At 36.2% G+C, this 15,864-nt stretch overlaps 4 protein-coding genes across 5 annotated transcripts; 2 read left to right on the top strand and 2 right to left on the bottom strand.

Moving 5' to 3' along the window:
• The first annotated feature begins 255 nt into the window (after positions 1-255).
• Positions 256-3,157, top strand: LOC143459911 (evolutionarily conserved signaling intermediate in Toll pathway, mitochondrial-like). The gene has a single exon (XM_076957227.1). It carries the CDS (start codon positions 1,465-1,467, stop codon positions 2,971-2,973), a length of 1,509 nt encoding a protein of 502 aa, XP_076813342.1. The 5' UTR covers positions 256-1,464; the 3' UTR covers positions 2,974-3,157.
• A 152-nt stretch (positions 3,158-3,309) lies between these two features.
• Positions 3,310-4,591, bottom strand: LOC143459912 (major facilitator superfamily domain-containing protein 3-like). The gene has a single exon (XM_076957228.1). The coding sequence runs from the start codon at positions 4,589-4,591 to the stop codon at positions 3,335-3,337; it is 1,257 nt and encodes a 418-aa protein (XP_076813343.1). The 3' UTR covers positions 3,310-3,334.
• Positions 4,592-4,620: 29 nt separating this feature from the next.
• Positions 4,621-6,121, bottom strand: LOC143459913 (UPF0598 protein CG30010-like). Its single transcript, XM_076957229.1, has 2 exons — positions 5,764-6,121; positions 4,621-4,972 (listed from the first exon to the last, which is right to left on the bottom strand). Exons 1-2 carry the CDS (start codon positions 6,066-6,068, stop codon positions 4,621-4,623), a joined length of 657 nt encoding a protein of 218 aa, XP_076813344.1. The 5' UTR covers positions 6,069-6,121.
• Positions 6,122-8,640: 2,519 nt separating this feature from the next.
• LOC143459721 (transmembrane protein 232-like) lies at positions 8,641-15,624 on the top strand. Of its 2 annotated transcripts, XM_076956969.1 has the most exons (15): positions 8,653-8,863; positions 9,008-9,206; positions 10,876-10,981; positions 11,062-11,219; positions 11,458-11,676; positions 12,009-12,169; positions 12,253-12,349; positions 12,438-12,649; positions 12,984-13,077; positions 13,219-13,476; positions 13,582-13,713; positions 13,885-13,976; positions 14,122-14,307; positions 14,925-15,048; positions 15,337-15,624. In XM_076956969.1, the coding sequence occupies exons 1-15, from the start codon at positions 8,811-8,813 to the stop codon at positions 15,475-15,477; spliced, it is 2,232 nt and encodes a 743-aa protein (XP_076813084.1). In that variant the 5' UTR covers positions 8,653-8,810; the 3' UTR covers positions 15,478-15,624. The 2 variants fall into 2 exon arrangements, with proteins under 2 accessions (XP_076813085.1, XP_076813084.1); XM_076956970.1 differs by lacking the exon at positions 11,458-11,676 and having other exon boundaries at positions 8,641-8,863.
• Positions 15,625-15,864: the final 240 nt, after the last annotated feature.

Raw genomic sequence — 15,864 nt, 5'->3', positions numbered from 1 at the left:
TTAAAAAATATATGTTCAAAATACTATATAAACATCTAACTAAATGCACGGTTTCACCACACTTGCAAGTTGCAGTCAACTTTGACAGTTTCAAGTTTTTCAACTTTCAACCCATCTACAAGCAATCTAGGATTGATTCTAAGTGGTCCAAACGATCCTGTACGTTTTGGAGACACCCTTTAGTAGTGGATACCACACGGAACCTCTGCTGCTGGAAATCCTAGAATTCCGTCCAACAGGGGTTGTTCGGATCACTGGTCCTGATGAAGAGTTCCGAATTCGGCAATAGGATATAAAAATATCAACAAAAGACAAATAAAAAATGTGTCACAATCGGAAATTGCACAAAGTCTGGCTTGAGCGATGAGGAATCATCGCCAAGTTTAAGTCGTGCGAAAATTTTCCTTAGTCCAAGGATAAAGATTATGATGTCATAACATACCATTATCTATTGTAGTCTCTGAGCCACTATTTTGCGCCACTGACTCAAAATTCTATGGGGATGGCTCATTTTCGCTTAGGCTAAGTTTTAAGCTACCTTATACTTACAGTCTGTCTTACTATACAGTTTTACTTATACCAGTAGCTAATACAGCACTTAATACGGTGTTATTTATACGCAGCACTAGGCACTGGCAAGTTTTCAGAGGGAGCTCATAGGCCAACTGCGTATGCCTCTACTAGCCTACATAGTGCTAATAGAATTACTTGTAAACTAATCTCCTGTGCAAAAAGGAGACAGGGTGCCAGTATTTGAGTCATGGGAATGTCTTCTTTTAGCCGCCAGTGTCAGAGTGTGGCTCATTTTGCTTTGTTCAAATTTCAAACATCTTTATGCGCAGAATTCCACGCAATAATGAGTCCAACTATGCAGTTAGCTGAATTTTAAGTATGTGCATTTTATCAACCGTGGATTCACTTTTGGAGGAGCCCTTTTAATTATTTCAGGTTTTGTAGCAGGCACCAGGCAGATTGTACACAGGTACAGTGGCTTGTTGAAGCATCAAAATCTTTGAGATGAGCACTATAAGTGCACCCTCAGATGTTTTGCGCACACAAGACTTAGTTTAAAAAGACCAAAATATGCCATCCGTCCATCAATGACATTTTTTTGGCCAAGATTAGGTCCTTAAAAGAAAGGTTGATATGAATTATGTTTTATTCAAATGAGCAAAATTATTCATTTCCTTCTATTATTGAAACCTGATTTAATCACTTTAAGTTTCATGTAAAATTGGAATTAAATGTGACCTTCTACCATTGGGCAATGATCAATGGGATCTGGAAATTGCCCAATTGGGCATCGGCCTATGTCATAATGTAACATTCTTACAGTTTTATTTTTAAAGTATATAGCTACAGTCTGTGTGACTTTTTATCACATTCAGGTAACAGAAGATGAGTTTTGAAAACATGTACTTAGTAGTTTAGATAGACTGCATTGAAACTGTTGTGCAAAACCTTATGGCTGAATTCAGAAGGCTATCATACAGCTTAATTAAATATAGATGTCTAATTGGTTTATGTCCACTGTTTTCGAAGACAGCGCAAACTCAAAATCTAACACCATGTTTATGTCGCTATAAACTGCAAAGAAGAATTCCTTCAAGATATGTCCACACAAGAAGCTTGGTGTTGTCACAGTACATGAAGTCACAGCCAAGCAGAGATGATACAGAAATTGACATTGTATCAGAAGAAGAGAAAGAGTCGAGACTGGAAACAGTCCAGGAGCTTGTTGACAATGAAGAAGATGATTCAGCTTTGTTGGAATTTTATGTAAACAAAGCACAAAATGAGATGGATTATATGGATGATGTGGATTACCACGACATAGAAAACGTAAACAAAAGACTCTTCTTTAAAATAGTTGACGTTTGGCTGAAGGATGTTGGCTCAGCAAAACGTGGCCATAGAGATTTTGTTCAAACGTTATTAAATTCCCTTAGTCGTTTTGATGTTGAATGTGACATCAGTGCTTATGTTAAATTACTTGATTGTTTTCCTGATGGCAAACACACAGGCCTTAAGCGTGACCATTGGTACTGGTCAGGTTTTGCAGACAAAATAAGTGACCACCTTCTGGGTCAACAATTAATGTTTGTCATTAACGAGCATGGGGCGATACCAAATGATCAGTTATTCAATAAAACCACAGATTTGTTCGGACGTTTTAGTCCGGTGACACTAAAAGCCAGATCCTTGCTCTTTTGGTATCCAAGGATGGTAGCACACAGTCCTCATCCGATAAGCATAGCTGATTTCAAGAAACTTACACCAACTGAACTTGCTTTTAATGGATTAAGACAAATAAATCCCGGAGTCGACTGTCATTATCATAACTTTGCTGTAGACAAATCAAGATGTAAAGAGGTTATAGATTCTGATAAAATTGACTCAATCATTAGTTGTCAGAGTGAGAAGCAGAAAGAGCAGCTGGCCCAACATGATCTATCCATACCTGTTTATATTGAAGGTCCATTTGTTGTTTATTATCGACTCAAAAAGGTACAATATTATGTCATGAGGGCCAACCCATCACAAGCCAAGGTGGAAGAGCCTCAAAATCAAAGAACAACTATAGTGTCAGACAAAGAATGGTGGTCACAGTTTTATGGGGTTGACTATCAAACAAGTAAACCATACTGTGGAAAAACCTTACAGTTTTACCCAGAAGAAGACTTTTTCCCAACAGTCGATATTGTTGATGGGTACGGTGACAAGAAAAGTGAGGAAATATCATTAATTGATAGCGATACACAATCAGCAGAGGGTCCTGTGTATGCAATTGCTTGTACGGACTACAGTTCCCCTGTTGCATTACAAAGCTGGGTGCGTGGTTTAATTCTAGATAATCCTGTACTGCGTGAAGCCAGTGTTGTTTTTCGGGAAGAACAGTCATTCATGTTAAATGCACCAAAAGATGACCCAAATGAAAGTGATTATGAAAATATTGACATAAGAGATATTTAATTTTTGAAAATAATCTTTCTCATTATTTGCTAACATTTTTTTGTGTTCATCATCAATAGCGTGAATGATTGTCTGCACATCGTGCTTGTTAATCTTGTTCATAAGGTTTCATGTGAAACTTAACATTTCTTTTAGATACTATTTTGAAACTCAGTTTCAAATATAGTTTTACGGCTACATGAAATCTTTCCTTTGTTTCAGCATACAGATCAGATTTTTATGCACTAAACATGTGAAGATAATTAAATCAGACCATCATTGACTGCATTAATACCAACTAAACCTCGCAAAAGATGGTCCTTTGCAGTAACTGGTAATCCATCATATAAAACTTGAAGTTGAACAGGCAAAACGTGCATATTTATTCCAATTTTACATGCTTACACCACTGCCTATACATTTGGTACAATGGTATGACTGCAACTATTGTCAGTAGGATAAAGAACAGGTAGAGCTGGGTATTACCAAAATTATCATTCAAATACCCACTATACGATGAGAATATTAACTTTCCGGTTACTTCGATCGCTGATATTATTGCATAATGTATAGCTTTTAATCTATCATTCACTTGGCAGGATACAGTCATCATCAGTGTAAATGTTAAAGTACTAACAATGCCACCAAGTAACGGTAACAAACAATAAAACAAAAACGTTGCATAAAATGAAGTAATATTATTGAATTGAAGACACAGTGGAAGGCATCTCATCAAACTAAAAACCAAAAGCATTTTTAGTAATGTTATTATTGGGTCAGTCGTTTTGTGAATGGAACAGATTAGACCCCCGACCAAGGAACCAACAAGTGACGTGGAAATGCTAATGAGTGATGATAGCAATGATACCGTATCACGAGGGACACCGTTTTGCATCAAAAGCATTGGATGTATGGTCATTGCACCCATTTCTCCGAGCTTGTACAGCAGTACATAAGCAATTAATGGCAATGTGTAATTCACAGAAATCATTTCCAAAACATCTGAGAACCACTTTGTAGATATCTTTGACATATGTGGTGACCCACGAGATACAGACTTCTCAGGAAATATGGTCAAAACAACAACAACTGAAGCAAAGCAAATTACTGTAACTAGCATAAATAGAGAATGAATATGACTGTACCCCAGCGTATATAATACTATTCCCCCAAATGTTGCTCCACATTTATAACAAATAATTTGAATGGAATTGCTTATACCGAGAAACTTTAGGTCTTTAAATGAACAAGCTGCTGACATTGCTAAACGATCAGTTGCTGCATCTAACAAAACAGTAAAGCAATTAACGAAGAGAAAAATCACAGCAATTGACGATAAATTTGGGTCAGTGCCACTAGCAGGTGCAATTGAAAAGAGCAGAAAATGCAATAAACCCATAAATAACAAACTTGTTACAATCGCAATCAATGAAGCTCTGTGAGACTTAATTCCATAAGCTGCAATTGGTTTAAAAAATATCCAAGGTGACATTAATAGACTTATCTTTGTGACCAAACCAATAGGATAGCCTAAAATATCATATAGATATATAGGAAGTACCTTCACTTGTATTCCATAAGGAATTGCTTGTAAGTAATACAAAAGGGATAATAAAATAAATATTTTATATTGCGCCATAACAAAAGTAAAAGTTTTAAATAAATTGCTCAGAATTTTCCAATTCGTGGTATGTGAAGCAAATCGTTTGTTAAATCATATGTTTTCCCCTGCCAAGTAAACTTTGTTGGCGGCAACACAAACTCTTTATCGGTTTGATGATCATATGAAAAATATTGACTAAGCTGAATAGCAAGTTTTGATTTAACTAAACCAATCCCTCCGGTCCTTTCTGGAGCAGGATGATAGACACGGCAGCTTTCTGGTAGCATGCAAATCTTCTCCGGTTCAAAAGGTACAGTCAATATGTCACCAGTGTTTCCGTATGACAAATGATATGATTTCTTGGATGACGTTTCTTTGTCTAAAATATGTGTATAAACAATGGGAACATCATCACATCTGCAACAAAACAAAATAACATAGAGAAACCACATAAATTCAACAAGTTGGCTTAGCAATGCAACGAAAGAGATAGACTAGAACAGTGGTTCCCAACCACCGGTCTGTGTATTTTTTTTTTCGGTCGCAGAGTATCTTACTTTTTCCCAAGCTAGTTTTCATATGGACTCATAAGCATTGCAAAGTTGTTACTCATTGTAAAACTCATTTTATGCCTGGTCGATTCACAGCAGTAAACCTGGCGTATCTCGCCTTCATTGATAACGCAACGACAACTTTGGTTAACAAAAAATTAAACATATATATCTGTTCTATTCACCACGATCTTTTGTTGCCGGTCCGTAAACTTTTTTAAAAATCCTTACCGGCCCCCCCGGTGTTGAAAGGTTGGGAACCATTGGACTAGAAGGTAATCTTTTCTTTTATGTAATAGGCATAGGTTAAATAGCCATAGTGTAAAGTTTGGTGGCATTTAAAAAGTTCAAACAAGTGCGAAATGGGTGTATTGAAGCAAGAGCCAATGGCTTATGAAAAACAAGCGGGCAAATTTCAAGTTAATGCTATATTCAGTAATGTAGGTTTGCACTCTACTAAATATACATTGAGACAATTTCAAATAAATGATGTTAACATATAATAATTTGACCATTTACATGCCTTTTGAATTAATGAGCTCCAGTCGATTATTACAGCATTTTTCGAGTGTACACTGTACAGATGTAAGGCCTAATGAAGGTCTTGTGAGCACCACAATGACAAATTTGTGAATTTCCACTGTTAAAAAAACATACCTTATGTAATTCTTTTCCTTGCCACAACGTGAAACATATGGAAATTCATTTTCGTAACGACCAGTGTTATTTATTCGAATCCTACGAAAGAAAAAGGCAAGAAATTCCTTATCTTGAAAGCAGGAAATAAAATTTTTAACTTTTGCGTCATCTAGGAAAAGTTGTCCTTGATGATCAATGTAGTAAAAGTATTCCCGAGTATTGGTTTTGGGCGACTGGCCTTGTACATACGATGCTGAAGAAAAACTCTTTCTTCCACAAATACTAAAGACCTTGAAACTCAGAAAATTCCGGAGCATTAGCATGATATCTCACAAAACATACGCCCTCATAATGTTGGAGTGAGCCACAGTGGGGACGCGGAAAATGGCGGTACTGAAAAATGACGGCAAACTGTGTTTCCTTCCTAAATTGCAATAGTCCTATGTTGTTTCTGTAAAATTATTAGTAGAATAATTAATTATGTACAATATGTGTATGTAATATAATAGTTTATGTGCGATAAAATAATATAATATATTATTTTTTGCGTTTCGGTTATTATTGACTCTCGAAACAAACTAGTTCATTGTTCATACACTCGTTATTATTTCCACACAAAGCTAATAGACTTAACTCTAATCAATTTACACAAATGATGATATGCAACGATATACGCAAATGTGGTGATAATAGTACGTATGTAAGCTTTTTGCGAGCTATAATCGTACCAAAATCGCATTTCGGTGCTATACATACACCTAATACGATTCTTTTGGTTGAGTTACAGTAGGCCTATTTACTGTTTTCTGCCAGTTTGTAAACTTATAAGTTAGATCGAGTTTGTTGCTTACAGGTTAGCAACAGATAGCGTTAGAAAGGAGATCGGTAGTAAACTGAATTTTCTAATCTCAAAATTAATATATTTTACAATTTTGAAAAGAAACACTGTTTGTGGTCATTTTCCATCGTCCCGCCAAAGTGGCGTGAATTTGCATTTGGCCCTTCTACATGACGTAATAAATAACTGTGAGGAGTATGGCAAGGACAAATTATTCACTTCGTGGAAACAAGGCATTGCAATAACCTAAGATTTGATATTACAATCTTTATCCTCCGACTGAGGAAAGTATTTGCACAACTTTAATTTGGCGATGATTCTTCACAGCTCAAGCCCGGTTACCAAGCTTGCTTTTTTGCAAGCTCCCATTTTTAAAGATTTGGAACGCAATTTTATTCGATTTTCTGATTTTTTCCTATATTGTTTTTTTGAAAGTTTGTTTCAAACTGAGCTTACCGAAACCACAATACAACGGTAGCACAACTGGGTATTTGCACGGATATTTCCGAATCAGGTACCACTCCGCCACCGAGCCACATAGCCAACTTTTGAATGCTGTATTGTAAGTGCAATCGGAACTGTTGTTGGGTTGCTGGAAGTTGAGATGTTCCATTTTTATAGTTAAATTTTACCGATTGATGGTTTTCAGTCTAATCGAAACTGTATAAAACAGCTAAAGAGATTTAAACACAGTTTAAATGTTAAACAGTGTTTAAATCTCTTTTAATACAGCACTGTACTGTGATAATTAATTTATTTTTGACTGTAAATTCATAAATTGCTTTTGAGAGGAGGCCTTTGCTACTGATATAGAGTAGACAAGACAAAGGAGATAAATATTTTACATTATACTAGATTTGTTTTTGATTACTTTAAAATATTTTTATTGTAAATTATTATTTTTTATTGTCGTTATTATGAAGTTAGTTTTCACAAAAGTTTAAATATTAAACAGTGTTTAAATCTCTTTTAATACAGCACTGTACTGTGGTAATTAATTTATTTTTGACTGTAAATTCATAAATTGATTTTGAGAGGAGGCCTTTGCTACTGATATAGAGTAGACAAGACAAAGGAGATAAATATTTTACATTATACTAGATTTGTTTTTGATTACTTTAAAATATTTTTATTGTAAATTATTATTTTTTATTGTCGTTATTATGAAGTTAGTTTTCACAAAAGTATGAAATACGCAATTTAGTCACGTGTTTTTTTACAGCTGATTGATTCGTAACCATAGACGCTTTTAGGTGACGTGGGTAAGTTGTAGTCAAATATTGCAGAAAACGTAAAGGGTTTTCCATTAGCTTTGTCTTTGGGTACGATCCGTTTTGTAGCATAGCCTGACAGTGACAGGTAGCCTAGACAGTGCTTTTACTCAGTAGAAAATAAACAAAAATCACTTGCAGAACTTTAGTTTACACTTTTCATCACAAATACCGTAGTTGAAGGAAGCGTAGAGGCATGGTTCCCTAATGGCAATAGGCTATAATATTTTTTTTCAGTTCGTGCTGTCTATCTTTTAATGCACTTGTGGGCCTCAATATTGTATCCTCTCTTGGCTACAGAAACGCGATTCCGGTCCCTAGGATGGAGTTTCTTTTGTGCGGTTTTCTTTAACCATCCATTTGTTGTTCATTTCAGATGTTTATTGTCATTTTAATTAAACCATTGCCACTTTATATATTTATTTCGGCTATTAATATCCGTGTTTTTAATGTTAGGGATCATATCCTCTACATCAGTGTAGTTGTTTCGTTGTTTGTGATATTTTGGTGTAGTTGTTTCGTTGTTTGTGATATTTTGGTCTTAAATTTATTTAACTTAGGAATTGTTTTATGAGTTTGGTGGTCATGCTAACCTATCATCTTATAGCATAATTATATTTTTATTATCTTGCTTGTTGCATCATGTTATCTTTGCCACTTTTTCCTGCTTGTTAATTATTCATGAACATGTGTTTTATTATGCTATAACTACAACAGTTAGTATCCTAACTTTTGCTTCGCACAGTTAATAGCAAAAAATAAACAATATAATAAACTACACTGCTAAAACAAGGTTAAAGTTGGATTTTTTTAATTGATTTTAAACGTCAGGTATAGGCCTATTAATTTTAGATTAAAGTTTGCTTCATGATGGAAAAGTGGCGTTGATGGGGCCATTTGGCCCCAGGAGAACACTATATTTTCGACCATTGGTAGCTTGATTTACAAACGAAATTATGCCTGTCCTTCGTGTTCCAGTTGTTCATAAATTTGGTATTATATCTCACAGGTAATAATATTTTTTTACTGTTTTAAATTTATTAGAATTTTCCCTTCGATAAGTGGAAATCTGCTTTTCAGTTTTACAGCAATGCTGTATATATCAGTTATTACAGTACATTTTATTGACTCAACTTCACATGCTATGTTACAGCCAAAGAATTGAATTACAACAGAGAATATTGCAACAGACTTATGGAGGATCCCATCCAACTTCCACAGCTCCAGCCATTCCTCCTCGTGGAAATCCTTTGGAGGTTTCAGAACAATTTGTTCAGAAGTTTAATGTAGCTGGCTTAAAAGAAAAAGAAATATTACGAGACAAAGCTGAAAAAATGCTGCTGAGATCAAAAGTAATTATTAGTTTTTCCGTTTGATCTTGACCAAGGCCCGGACTGCAGAGTATGACATTTTTCACCAAGATCTCGGGTTTGCAGAAGCAAAATTCTGGTGTGCAAGGAAGCAAGCGGCGTACAATGCCTCTATGATAAAAATCGGGGGAAAATCAGTACTTCCCATTTTTTTGAGACATCAGTTTGTCCTGGTGTGCAATGCCGTTTTAGAAAAGTATCTCGGGTGTGCTCTTGCCATACTTTGCAATCTAGACCAAGGCCGGCCCAAGCAAGCGCAGGCTTAATACAAGAAATAATGATGGCAGGGCCCCTTTGCTGATTTCTAATGAATTGAAAATGTAAAACAAATATCGGGTATACTAGGTCCCAGCTACTCAAACTGTGACATCATCTGGTTTAGCACTTGTATGTTAGACTTCAAATATCAACGTTTTGCAAGTCAATTACCTGCAATGGTTTGCTTCGATCTGTATTTTCACCCAAACAATCCCTTTCGAAGTATCAATATTATTTTGATTCATTTGATTATTATTTATTAAACATAATTTCATATCATTTATATACAACACTTCTCGAACATGGTTATGTCCTAATAGTCAAACTGAGAAATGATTTTATTTTAGAAACAAACTTAATTGTTAAAAATAAAGAGTTTATTAACCATTCAACCCAGTCGGAAACCATTCTATTTTGTAGAGAAAAAAATGAACAACAGTAAAAAATCGTTTAGAAACATTTTGTCATGTTAATTCTTCATCATTGATACACTGCTGATGAATTAACTTCAAGGAAGAACTATTGCATAAAGAAAGATATTGCGCTATATATTGCTGGACTGTTTCTGATCCACAACTGCAGCTAACTTTAATTTAGTTTTATTAAACACAAAGTATGGATCAAAGCAAATCAGACATTACTTGGTGTAGAGAGACTTCTCCATCTCTGAGTGTCTAATAGACAACAGGTCGGTGAGCTAATATCATAAACACTTTATCATAATACAACATTGATTACATCATAATTGCGAGTATGAATAAACCAAAACTACTTGAAATAAACAATTACAGTTTAGACCCCTGATGAGTTACACACGGTTTGAAATCATGATAAGTTCTGATTTACTTTCCAAACATAGCCAACTTATAGCTGATCACCGATTGGCAATTGAAATTTGCGTATGGCAACATATTTGAAATGTGCAACAATTTAAAAAGTATGAAATTGAACTGAAATTTGAACATAATAAAATTCAAACTGCTCATTTTTCATACCAGTAGTGTCAAGTAGTGCTGGGCCCCGACAAATATTAGGTTTAAAAAAGGTGCAGCACTTACATCAGCCTAAGGTGGCCCTGACCATGACAAAAAATTTACAGTAGTTACATGTACATAGTGTTTAAAACGATGTCATTTTTGATGTTCACATATACGATAGGAAATGGTATGTACAAGGTGCACTTTGATTCGGTTTGGTTGTGTTTCATAGATTTACTGGCTATGCTTACCTGCTATCATTATGGGACCATTTTATGTGAACATGTCTTTCATTTGCGCTATAGCACCAATTAGCACCTCATTTTTACCACACAATTAGTGGTAAAAATAAACTAAGTTAAACTTGGACATATTTAGCTCCCTTGTGCCTCATACACTGTTGTTTATGTACATAGCGTCGATGTGGCATTTCTACGTTGGGTGAAGGAAAGCATGTAGATTTACCACTGGCTTGGTCTGAGCTGGCTATCCTTGCCCAATGTAAAGGAAAAATTCAAGAAGGCAAGATGTGTTTGTTTTGATTCTCATTTAATGTTTAGTAATTTTGTACATGTAATGCTTAGGTTTAATTCTATCTGCAGATTGCTTTGACATTTTGTATATGTCGCTTAATCACGCACCTTTACTTGAAGAAAATATACCCACTTTGTTTTTTCTTGCTGAGAGTACCCTATACTGGCTTCGAACAGATTCTATGAAACAAACATATCTGAGAACTTCAGAAGTAAAACTTTTAAAGGTATTTGATATATTTTCGCTTCTGTTATTGGTCTTTGCCACACCTGTATGCCAGTACTAATTTTATATTTTGAGTTCAAGCACTTAGTTTATCAAAATCTTTGAAATTACCTTGCCATACCTGGTGGCAAGTACCAAGCACTTGTATAATTATTAACGGAGAAATAGGTAAATGTTCCTAAAATGTTAGATTGTAAATTATTAAACGTTTTAAGACGGAATGTTTAACTTTCATGCAGATGGGTCAACTTGTTTTTGCCCGATTGTTGTTTCACCACTTATCTGGTCATCTGAGAGGATTGGTAGAGTTCAAAACCAGATTAAACACTTATCTCGATGGCATTAAGGACCAACAGACATTGTATCAATCTTATCCTGGTGTATGGCTGAGTCTGTGCTTTATTGAAAGAGTGGGAAAAATTATTGTTGGTCCATATGGGAGGTTGCCTCATAATCAGGTGGATTTATTGTAAATAATATTGTAAAAAAGTATTACACTGGCTGGATAAACATTAGTATATTACCAAATATAATCCAAAATTGTAATTGGAAAAGAAATGCAGTAATACAAATTTGTTTCGGTCATTTGTATATTCTACGAAATATGACACATTATTAGGTTATAGTGTATCAAGAAAACCTACCATGTGCCTTCGCTATTTGGTCAAAAGTATTTTAATAAATAAGTAACAGTTTGGACACAAGCTGCTTTCAATTCGACTTGCATGCTGTTTATTAGCATTTAATGCATTTTATATCGCGAATTAATGCAATACTTTGATTGGTTTAGGAAAAAGGCGCAGATAGGGAAGCAGAATCAGTGCCAGCTCTTGCAGCATGCGTCTACAGAACATTATGTGTGTGGAAATGTGTCACAAACACAAAGATTGGTTTAAAAAAGGCCATTGTTGCGCTGCTGATGGCAGTACATGAAATCAGCTCAAAAGATTGGTATGCTGAAGCATTGTAAATTAACAGAACCTGTATATATTCAAATGTAGCGTTTCACGGTAAGAAATTGTTTTATTTTGTAGGATAAATGGTTTCTTAGCAATCTCACTTCTTGGTGAAACTGCTAAACTAAATATGACGGTCTGCAAGGTTTTGCAAGATATTGCCAGAGGTCTTAGGGTAATAAATTGTTACTTGCTAAGCATAATGCTGCTTAAAGTTATGAGGTTTTCTACTAAATGTTAATCTGAATTCACATATCATAAAGGTTCAGGTGACTGCAAATGGAATATTTCAAAAACACATCGACCACTTTCCATCCGCTGCTCCACCCACTGCACAAGATTCAATTCCTGCTCCAGGATTGGAAGGAAAATTTCAAGCTGAAATAGACGGTCTGATGTCAGACATTGACAGTGCGATGAACCTAAACACCCATCAGCCCAAACAGAGCACTTCAACAAGTGCAACGAATGAAAGGTTAGCATTTGTGTATGCTTTAAAAATACGCAGCCACTATTTCACCGGAAAAAAAATCGTGCGTTTGAAGCTATTTTTCGTAGTTTTTGACAAACCGAACTTAAATCTTACAACACCGTAACCTGAACGTAACCAAAATCTACCTTCTAATGTAAATTTAATTTCAATGAAACGTTCTATGGCTGATATCAACTTTTTTGCGTTTCTAGCCTCCTAACCTAAACCTATGTTTAACAATAGACTACGTGACCTACTTACGGTGAAATAGTCGCTTCGATAAAAATAATCGTAATAAGACTTAGAAATGGCCGTATTATAGTTCAATGTAATGCAGATCTAGCAGACGTGTATCCCGAGACAAAGTATCTTCTGATGTGGATAATACCAATGCCCTCTTACCAAATAACAGAGAAAAGTCTATTAGCACGGTAGTCAATTCCGCAATTTGTGTTCTTATCTAACGCGTGATATTATGCCATACTTTCTTCATGTAATCTCCCAGTGTCTGGTTTCTGCCGCAATTTCAATCAATCGTGTTGTTAATTAGTACGAAGCTGTTACTTTTAAAGGACGACCAGCCTCCGGGTGTGGGCGGATGGTGCTGGGAGACGGCCTATCAGTATTCTCAAATTCTCACCGACATCTGCTTGCGAGGGTCGAGCTCTGACATACAGAAGGTGGCGCTGCTGGGTAAATGGCAGGACGCTGACGTCACCACTTTCCGTGCGGGGGCGGCTAACCCTTGCATTGAGAGCTGTGCGCTGGTAGATCTGCTGGAATACAGAGGGCCTCCGTGCAGGAATTCCGATCTTGAACAACATTTAAAAGTTGGTTAAGCATGAGCCATTCGTGCCGCTTTCGTATGCTATCTTTTAAACAAAGCTCTTCAATATAGCAACGCTGTAAACTCATTTTACATAATACTTTGTTAGGGAGTTGATTGGACATGGAAGCTTCGATATGGGGCACTTTCCGGGTTGTCTCAAATTACCCATGCGCTTTATGGGAACGATGCCAAGGTTGGAATGAGGTCAGCAGCCTGGTCACTTATTTCGGCTGTGCAGGTACGTCATTTTACGTCACAATCAAATCTGATGGCACGGAAGTTACCGAGCATGCAAGCAGAAACACACTTAGCATAATTAAATTGTTTAACAATTCAAGGTGTAGTAAGCTGTTCATAATCTTACCTTGGTAATATGTGAGATGGCAATGATATTTATGTGGTTCACCAGGACTGCCAAGTAACGGAGACGCGAGTGCTGGAAGCTGTGCGCGTCTCACAGGTAGAATGCACCAAAGTTCCCTCGAACGAAAGAACGACAAAGTAAATGAAAACTGACCAGAATTTAGTAGATCTGTGTAAATTTGGAATGAAAACCCGGATTATTGGTACATTCTGCATCAGAATGGATGTCAAATATCATCATTGCACTTAGTACTTTGGTTAAATCGCATTTTTTGTTTGTAAGTGTTTGGGAGAGGATCGCGGCCCAACTGAGTGAAATTTACCTGGTACCTCCTGAAGGAGTCCTTCTTTCTCCCCAAACCCCAAGGTCGGTAGTAACGAGTCCCAGACGTCGACGTGAACTCCGTTTAACCCCAAGCCCCCGCGGAAGAGTTAAAGACGTTCTCAAGATTGGGCGGCCCACATTACGGTAAGGTTGCTCATATGTGTTTGAGTTATTGCAAACGTGAATTAAGTTACATTAATTTGCGGCGTTTGTTTTAACAGTATAAATTTTTGAATGCATTGTAGGCCTATACTGTACGTTTACCTGTCAGTTCCACTGCCATCACCAAGAAGCATTGTTTTTGTTTTGCTGATATTTCTCACATCTGTCGCCACACATGTGTAACCTCTTTCTTTTAAATTTATTTCGTGCCACTGGTGTGTGCGTGTGTACATGCTCCGCATCACAAAATATATACCTATGTGTGGAAAAGCAAGGCTAAAAGTGTATTTGAGCCGATGATATTTCGGATCAATTCCACGAAATAATGTACTGGAGTATCTACAAGCTTTTATAGCTGGAAATAGGTTGTTTGGTTTTATTGTCTTTGTTCGTGAAATTCATTGGTTTTGCTGACGTACGCTGCGTTTTTTGTGACAAATTCTTAGAATAATGTACCAAGCATACATCTTGTGGAAAGTGAGATGTCCTACGCAACTTGCATATATTAATTTTAAAATACACTTAACTTAAAAAAGCTTTGTACGTTACTGGAAAGGTTTAATTTCAAGTTTTTTTTTAGTCTTTTTATATCAATATAGGGAGGAACTATTGGTGCACACTTCTACGGACAAAACACTTCCAGATTTTAAGAACAGAACCAGCCTGGACTTAAAACGCGTCGTTGCAGATCAGTGGCGAAAGGAAATGCTGCAAATACAGAAGGTAAAATTTCCTCAATCACTTTGCATTAACTGGTTTTTATATGTTTGAAATTCACAGCGATGTAACACGCCATGCATTGCCCGCCACAGCATTTTGGATTTTATTTAACCAATTGCCACAGAAGTGTAACAAAATTGCCGGAACAACGACTTACTGCCGTAGCCGTTTTAGCAAAAATCGATATCGATTTTAGAACAAACATCTGAAACCGGTGTTTAATATAGTGAGGATTTGCATAATTAGGCTAAATGGCTTCCTTCTTCCTGATGCTATTGACTTTTTTATTAGGATGAAGATGACGAAAAGGTAAAGGAAATCGTCAAGAAAAGAGAAGAAGAAGAGAGGACAGAGGAAGAGAAACTTCGGAGAAGGAATGAGAAACTTAAAGGGAGACCAACTGCCGTGCTTGGACCATATCAAGTTGCATGATTACAAGCCGCTACCATTTCGTGACTTTTTTGTCGCCATTTTGTATGAATAATAACTGGAAAGTTGTTGCTCTAATTAACAACATCGTCGTACCAAAATAGTTCTCAGCAAGTTCTGTATCAAGTTTTCAAAAAATTTAAAACTGGAGGTTGTCTAACTTCAACCGGTGTTACAACTGGGGTATAATGCAGGACTCATCGTTATCTGCTCGTTGCAGCTGGTGGTACGTATGTTATAACATAGGTAAACGTGTTGCTTTATGTCGGACGGTATCGTTGTACCGATTTCGGTATGTTTGTCAAAGCAATTTTGCTATACAGAATACCGGAAATGTACAAACAACATTTCTCGACTTGTCCAAGAACATAAAAGCTGCGATATATATTG

Source organism: Clavelina lepadiformis, chromosome 5, assembly GCF_947623445.1.
Source record: "Clavelina lepadiformis chromosome 5, kaClaLepa1.1, whole genome shotgun sequence".
NCBI lineage: Eukaryota > Metazoa > Chordata > Ascidiacea > Aplousobranchia > Clavelinidae > Clavelina > Clavelina lepadiformis.
Note: the sequence above shows the minus strand (reverse complement) of the source record. Positions and strands in the feature narration are given on the sequence as shown.